At 50.7% G+C, this 8281-nt stretch overlaps 1 protein-coding gene across 9 annotated transcripts in view; it reads right to left on the minus strand.

Annotated features, from left to right (window-relative positions):
- Mettl22 (methyltransferase like 22) overlaps positions 1-7768 on the minus strand; it is a 27765-nt gene extending 19997 nt beyond the window's left edge. For 6 of the 9 annotated variants that reach the window (XR_784277.3, XR_784280.3, XR_784276.2 and 3 more), the window contains exons 1-4: positions 7257-7632; positions 6686-6793; positions 4660-4800; positions 2945-3328 (exon numbers count right to left, since the gene is read on the minus strand). Coding sequence is in view for 5 of the 9 variants with exons in the window: in XM_033758505.1 (XP_033614396.1) it covers positions 2945-3328; positions 4660-4800; positions 6686-6793; positions 7257-7284 (661 nt within the window). In the remaining 4 variants the exon portion in view is untranslated. The other 3 variants (XM_033758506.1, XM_010644163.3, XM_010644162.2) reach the window with 3 other exon arrangements.
- Between the last annotated feature and the right edge of the window lie 513 nt (positions 7769-8281).

The raw sequence follows: 8281 nt of genomic DNA on the forward strand, positions 1-8281 counted from the left end.
AAAAAAAAAAAAAAAAAAAAAAAAAAAAAAAAAAAAAAGTTGATGAGTAAGTGTGAGTATTCCCAAGTGCAAATACATTAGGATAAAATTCTGGTGGTGGAAGGGGACAGAAAGACAAGATCCAGGAGAAAAAGGGACGATGCAGGACATTTCTTCTGTAAAAATCGAAACCCGTTCAAGTACCTGAAGTGGTATCGTTAATGGCCATCAGGCTAAAACACAGCACAGCAGGTTACTTTCCACAGCTATCACACTTGCACAAACCAAACCACAGGGTTACAAAACAGGGAAACAAGGAAGGGCCGGAAGGAGGGCAGGGGGCAGGGGTGACACTGACCTTCCCCCAGGACGCCTGCCCGCCCCAGTCCTTTCGGGCTCCCACAAGCTCTGAGCACCTCACTGTGCTGATGCGCCAGGTGCTTAAAACTGTGTGCTACTTCCAACAGCAGTCCAGGACACAAGCCAACCACCCCGTCCCCAAGCTGGGCTGTATGGGGCTCTTTGGGGAACCCAGGCCATCACTGAGGGCTTTGTTAGGGCAAGTGTGACCAAGCCTTACATGCAGACTTGGAATGTGTGGCCCTAGTAAAAAGTGCCCTTCCCTGTCCACCAGCATCTGTTGGGCTTGATAACATGGTTTGGAGGTCACGCTGGGTAAACAACACTGCCTTCAGAAGGATGCGAGGACAGTGTGGTGGCCTAGTGTGTAGCCAGCTGCTGCAAAACTGGCGCAGAAATATATCCACAACCACCAACCGCTGCATCCCTTTGCTGAACAAGACAGACCAGGCTCCTGTGAGCTGGCCTGCGGCTCACACCCGAGGTCCTTCCTCCTTGATCTGGGCCATCCCCACTTACAGATGCAGATGGGGAGACCTGAGCTCAACCGTGGTGCTCCAGAGAGAGCGTGCACTAGGGGTGGCCAGCTCCCCTTGGGAGAGCACATGGACTCCGAGGTCAGGCCCCGAGGGACAGCCAGGTGGCCGACATCAGCCACTGAACATCCTGGAGCCTGAGCTGCAATTTCCTCTTGCACCAAATGCAGAGAAGATGCCTTCTCCTCATCCTCAGGTCGTGACAGGGCTTGGCCAGGTCACACTGTACAGGGGGCCAGGACTCAGCAGGCACTGGGAAAGCGCTGATCAGGTCCTAAACTCTTGTGTAACTGGTGGCCCCCTGGAGCCCAGAGAGGGGAAATGAGTAGCTCAAGGTCATGGCCGGGGTGGGTAAAACTGAGCTAAATCAAAATGCGTCAAGATACTTTTCTGAAGCCAGTGTGAGGGAAAAGAAGATTTTAAAATCCAATCATTTAGGAGTGAAAAAAAAAAAAGGGGACTTACTGGGCACTATTTATTAAACTGTCATCAAATCCCGGGAGAGCTGTATATCTGCTACCATTCTGCAGGAGCAAAATCTGAGCCCCTGGGTGGGCGGCATCGCGTCCAAGATTGCTTGGCTGGTGGGGGGTGCAGATGAGGCTAAAAGACAGCCCTACTGGGTCCCCAAGCCGGGAGCTCAGCATCAAGTTTTGTGGTGAAGGGGCAGGATAAAATCATTAGAGCTCATCACTCAAGCGCAAGAACTTAGCTACTTAACACTCTCCCCACAGGCGGCAGGCCCAACGGTGAGCTGAGAAAGGTGAACTTGCACCAGCGCAGCAAGGGGCAGGTGGGGTGGCTGCCGCACACTGGCCCCTTCTCAAGGGTCTCTGCTGAGCCTGCAGGATGCAGAACTGTAGCTGACTACTGGGTGACCTTGGGCAAGTTTCTCAACCTCTCAGAGCCTCACTCCTCTCCTCTGTGAGGAGGGAATACGCATCCTTCCTACAGAGTCCGTGAAGACCAGGAAGAACTCATGGAAAACACGGAGCAGCGTTCCAGCCTCTGTCTCCCCCACCGAATGCTCTAGCACACAGGCTGCCCGGCAGTGAGTGGAGCTCAGTAACTGATGGGCGGACAGACGTCAGAGCGGCTGGTCTGTCTATCCATCGGGGAACGTGACCAATGACCCACATCTCCCACCTGGCTGGGGCTGGGCCTTTCCACCAGCCCCTATGCCTCACCAGTGACCCTGATCTCAATGAACACATTCAGATGTGAGCTCGCCCAGAGGGCCGGGAGGCAAGATGGACCACGTGGGTTCCAAGCTCCTCGCCTGTGTGCCCTCTGGACGTCTGCAGAGTCTAAGGGAGACCATGTTGGTGAATCATGCGACAGGCGCTTAACCAATGCTGGTCTTCCCATCCTCACCATCTCTGGAGTTTCCAGTGTGCCAGGTCCCTAGATTTGAAACTCTGCAGGGGCCAGACCACTCTATTCTGCCCCTGCATCTGGGGAGCAGTGTCCTTGGCCCAGTCTGATCTCCTCCCCACCTCCTTCCTGGATCCTGTGGAACACCGTCTTCCACACTTGATCTCTGGAACCGCTCGAGGTTTCCTGCTGCCCACCCAGCCTGGCCAACTCTTCCACACACCCTAACCTGATCCACATTCCCAGCACCCTGAGTTAGAGCACAGAAAGGATACACAAGGTAACAGTTAAGCTGGGACCTGCGCAACAGTAGGAAATGTAGTAAGAAATCAAAGGCTTGTGGCAGGCAGGCATCCTAGGAAAAGAGGCAAGCACAGCAGAGGCACAGGGCAGAAAGAATGTGAGGCCTGAAGCTGGAGAGGGAAGCACAGCCTCATAAGTGGAGTCATTTGGAGTCTGTCCTGAGGGCAATGGGGAGCCACAGAAGAGTCTTGAGCGAGAGTGACCCATATGTTTTGGAAAGTGCTCTGTGCAGGCAGCAACACCACTTGCTCTACCTTCACCAGAGCTGGCTGTGCTACTCATGCTTAGGATGTCCTGGCCTGGACCTGACCACCGAGCTGACATGCAGGACATCCTCATGCTGACTGCTACACGGGCCACCTTGAGGGGAGGAGAGCCAGACCTTCCTTTACCTATGTTGATGATACTCTGGGGGCAGCTCTCTGGTACTCTGTCTTCTAGGGTGTCCTCTTCTTCCTGTGTTAGAATCGTGGGATGTACCTTGTCTCTTGGCGGCTCTGCGGGGTCAGTATCAGAGGCGGCCCGCGGTCTTCGCGCCACGTCCAAATCCCCATCCTCGTCCAGCTGAGCGCCTGCCCCTTCCTGGCCAGTGTTGTCAGCCCTGGCCTGGAGGGAGAAACCCTCACGACTGTAACCACTTCCGGGAGGAGACCCTGGGCCACCTGACCCAGCAGGAGGGGTCTCCTGCGTGTGCACATGTCTGTGACTGCCACCCTCAGCCCCCGAGTCCATCCGAGAGTCCTGGCTCCATAGAAGCTTGAACTGGGACAGGAAAACTGAAAGGTAAGACAAGACACAGAATGACTCCAAAGTGTCTTTTCTTTATTTCCTCTCCTTCTTTGAAAAATCTGATCACCACCTGCAGAGAACGGTAAAGGCCAAGATACCCTAACATCAGCAGAAAAGGCCCGTTTAATTTTGCAGGGACCCCTAGCTTGGGCTGCCGGGGCCCCCGGAGCAGTCAGAACCAGGGGTGAGCACAGCCTCGTGAGCATCTGTGACACAGGCACTAACACGCAGGCGCCCATCCATCTCCCCGTCCACACTTCCAGGCACGTGGCCCACTCAGCTTGTTTCAGCCTCACAGTACACAGAAACGGAGGCCGAGAGGCGGGGGAAGGCCACGCCTACAGCTGAGGCAGGAAATCAAACACAGACTGCTCAGCTCTGGCCGACGTCATCCGCACTACACTCTTGCCTCTTAAGGTCTGGAGGACGGACAAGGAATATAGAGGCCTTCACCATCTCGTGGCCAGAAAGTCGCTGGGATGGGTTTCAGTGAGAAAACATGTGCCAGGCATGGTGGTGCATGTCTGTAACCCCCGCACTCTGGGAGGCCGAGGCAGGAGGATCCCAGGTTTGAGCCCAGCCTAGGCAACTTAGTGAGATCCTATTTCAAAATAAAAAGGAGAAAAGGAGCTGGGGGGTGAGCTCAGTATGAAGGTCTTGGGTTCAACCCCCAGTTCCAAAAGGACCTCAGAGCCGGCAGCCCTGCACTTGAGATCTACCGTGTATGCCTGACCTTGGGCAAGTCATTTCTCTGCTCTGAGCCTCAGCCTCCTCATTTGCATCACAGGAATAACGTGTGCACCCCTGTTATCTAAGGCTACAACGGTTGATAAGTAGAAAGCACATGGCTCAGAGTAGGCGCTCCATACCCGTGTTTTCAACCCTCTCTTCCTTCTGCTCCCTTTACCCTGACTTTTTGTTTAACAGAGGGTCTAAGTTTCCCAGGTTGGCCTCAAACTTGTAATCCTTCTGCCGCAGCTTCCGAAGTAGCTGGGGTTATAGGTACACACCGTGGCCCTCAGACACTCGGATTTGACAAGAGGTGGAGCTCACTTTCTCCACAGGACTGTGAGTTCACTGAGGGCAGAGCTGGGTTCATTCATTCCTGCATTCCTAGCTTCAGGCCCTAGGCACATAGTAGGTGCTCAGGAAACACAAGATTGTGCTCCGTGAAGGAAGGGCATTTGAGTGCTGTGAGGATAATAGATAAACAATCTAGTCTTCCCAATGTTTTACCCAAGAGGATATGTATGAGACTGCAGAGAATAAAATGGGCTCTCTGGGATGCTTGGCTACAGCACCCATGACAGGACCTTACCGGGCTGCCCCACGCCGTTCAGCCGCACCATGAGGTGTTTCTGGTTTGGGGTGTAGAGGTGGACATCAGACAATACAGTGTCGCTCCTGAAGGTGACCTCATCCATGGCCGGGTCCCACATCACTCCTGGGCCAGGGGCACCTGAGAGGGGAGGACAGGCCCTCAGGGTGGCAGGTCTACGAGGGAACAGTGCCCACCAGGAAGCCGACCATCACCACCACCAAGGAGAAAGTGTTTCCCTGCCCCAGCCCCTCCTAGTATTTACTAAGGAGAAAGTCTCCCGGCTTTGGCAAGGGAAAAGAATGCAGCCAGAATTTAACTGATACTTTGTTTGCAGTGTTCATTTTCATAATAACCTTCTATTTATAGCCACCGATCTGAGTTTTGTAGTGATTTATAAATCGTGATAAAGTTTCTTTTCTCTTTTTTCCTCCTCCAATTTCATTATGAAAATGTTCTAAGAGGTAAGAAAGGCAAAAAGCATAATAAAAAGAGTAGTATATCCACCAATTAGATTCAGTGATCACCACATTGCTACACTTTCGCCCTGGCTATCATGTCTGTGTATCTGTCTGGGGTTTTCCTCTTTGAACTCCCCAAGAGACCACTACAGACATCGCAACACGACCTCTAGATTCTTCTGTGTCTCCTTCTGGAGAACATTTTCCTGTATAAATAAGACCATTAGCACAACAAAGAGAAGGATTCCCAAATATCACCAAAAATTCAGGTCATACTAAATTTCCTCCATGTCTCCCAAATGTCTTTCACTGCTATTTTTCTCAGACCAGAATCCAACCATGATTTATGCTTTGCATTTAGCTGTTATGGACCCTTAGACTTTTTTTTATTCTAGAAGTGGACATCACCTTCCACATTATCGTTTGTTTTAAGTTTTCTTATTAAAAAAGTGAGTGGATTTAAAGGAAAAGCAATTAAGGGACTCACGGGGCAGGTGATTTATAGACATGCGTGGAAAAATTATGAAGGTGACCTGACAATAACTAGAATTTGGAAAACCATGCCTGAGGTAAACTGGTCAAAAACAGGAAGGATTTCCCACCAACAAAATGTTCCACTTCATCAAAAGGCACCACACAGCAGCAGCTGGGTGGACTGTGAAGCTGGGCAGGTGAGATATAAATCCTAGTCCTCTACCTGTTAGCTATGTGACCTTGGCAAAATCACTTCACCTCTCTGGTCCTGTTTCTTCAGGGAAGTAACTATGTCATGAAACCTCTCAGGGCCTCCACTTACTAACTGGAAAATGGGATCACCATAACTCAGATGTCCTCATGATTCGAGAATACACAACTGGATTTCCTACATTTACCTGCTTGCCATGAAAGACCAAAATGTGTCCCAACAAAGAATTTTGGGAAAAGAAGACCCCCTTATGAAACTGGTCTCCATGATAGTGAATCTAGCAATCAATGAGGATTTCACTGTGAATGAAACTGATGCAGAGAAATGCTCAACTTTTAGCCAAAGAAGACTGGCAAAATCAGATTGGATCCAGGAGGAGGAAATCCACTATTCCACCACACGAACCAGACAACCTTCCTCCTTCCCTTTTTATTTATTTAGTACTGGGGACTGAATCTATACATCCCTCTCTTGCAAAAATTTTAAAACTTTGAGACAGGGTCTCACTAAGTCACTAAAATACCCATGCTGGGTTAAACTTTTGATTCTCTTTCCTCAGAATCCAGGAGTGCTGGGATTAGAGCTCTCCTAGGACTGAGAGATTGAGAGCCTGGGGAAAAACAGAGAATTGCTGCCTCTAGTTTTTTTTGGGAAAGAAAATTTCCTCTCTGCCACTGTACAAGTCAAACACAAACCTAAGAACACCATTTGTTGCTATAGTATAATTTTGCTGGAAAAATTAGATTCCAGAAAATGAATGTCCTCTGCATTCCAAAGATTAACATATCACACACCAAACTGACTTAAATAGTGTATAAATAGGAAGGAAGCTCATGTTCTTAATTGCTACTTTAATTTTCATATTGAAAATTCCAAATACCCAGGCCTTCCAGGAAATGAATTCGGGTGAAGTGGATCCTCTTTAAGGGGCTCTCTCCAGAATCAGCTACCTCGGAGTAAAGAGGCTTTTCTGACACTATCTCAGGGCCTGTGTGAGCAAGAAACGAGACAGTAATCACTTTCAGGGCTCAAGACATAATAAACATTGAATAAATAACAACAGAAAGCAGTATCATTACAGCAACATAATTGTTAAGGAGTGTGCCGGAAAGATGGGACAAGGCAGCGGTCAGTTCCTCTACTTTGGGACAATGACTCAAAAGTTTCCGTCTGGGAATGCTGGGGCTGGACTGGGCTCTGGGGCTCCTTTCTTTGCCGAGCAGAGCTAAAAAAAGCAGACCCATATTTAAGACAGGAAACAGCGCTCCCTCCCTCAGCTGCAGGCTCACTCCTAAAGTTGAGCTGACAGATATTCTCGGCTCTTCTAAGACTGTGGGGGTTGGATTCCCTCTTCTGCGGGTCTCCGCTGTCCCAAAACGCAGTTTGCTGGGACTAGGGAGTTGAAACAGCTCCCCTCTTTCCTGTCTTTCTGCCATGTGCTACCCACTCACTGAGCAATGAGGAACCGCGCGATTCCATGATGCTTCGTGTCCGGATTCTGGGAGATGGGCGAACCCAGGGATGCAGGGAAAAGGCTGGCCTGGCCAAGGCACGCAGAGTAAGGTTTTAGGGACTTCTTCCCCACAGTAGCTCCTTCTGCCTCGCCGCCTCCCTGAACCTCTCCCTTGTGGGATACCCACTACTCTGTCAAAAGGGAGTCAAGACTTAATCCGACGCCGGAAGGGCGGGATGCCTGAATCATGGTTTCCTTTCCCGAAACTGTCGTGCAGAAGGAGAAATTGAGGCTCAGATGGGATTGGGATTTAGGCTTCAGGTTTCTGCAGCCCAGATCTCAAAACCAGGTTCGGTGCTAGAAGGCTCCTCATACTTTACCCAGTCCCGCCGTTTCTCCCAGGGGCCGACCCGTCGCGACCCCCAGCCTAGACTACCCCAAAAGCTCGCCGCGGACTCAGGGTGCCGCCATGTCGGCAGGTCTGCGCAGGCGCGGCACCACCCTTCTCGGCGCCCAGTGGCCACGCCCACTTGTCTCGGTTGCGCATGCGTTTGGGGCCTTAGTTCCCCGCCGGGGCGCCGGAAAGGTTTGGCTGCCGGACTAGAGGTTGTGGAGTTGTGGTCCCCGTCACCTGCCTCAGTATACAGCGGTGACCAGCCTAGGCCAGGACCCCTCTGCAGGTGGGTGTCCGAACTCGTCATCTAAAGCAGTTAAATAAGTCACCCAGGTGAAACCTGGAAGTTTAAAGATAGCTTTGACAATTAGGGTTTTTAGTTATTTCTCTAGCTCCCTCGTGGTGTTGAGAGTGAAACTTCACCACCAGCCTTGGCGCCTAGGAAGTTCGAACAGAACCAGACTTACAGCGTTTTGTTTTACTCCCTCTTCTAATTAAAAATGCTGCTGTGCAGTAGAGGAGGGTGGCTGGCTGCCCAAATATAGACTCTTCCCCCACTCCCCCGTTTTTATAGGCTTTTCTCTACCATTTCTTTCTTTCTGTCTTTTCTTTCTTTCAGACCTGAACTC

This window comes from Fukomys damarensis, unplaced genomic scaffold, assembly GCF_012274545.1.
Source record: "Fukomys damarensis isolate Sample0158 unplaced genomic scaffold, DMR_v1.0_HiC HiC_scaffold_34, whole genome shotgun sequence".
Classification (NCBI taxonomy): domain Eukaryota; kingdom Metazoa; phylum Chordata; class Mammalia; order Rodentia; family Bathyergidae; genus Fukomys; species Fukomys damarensis.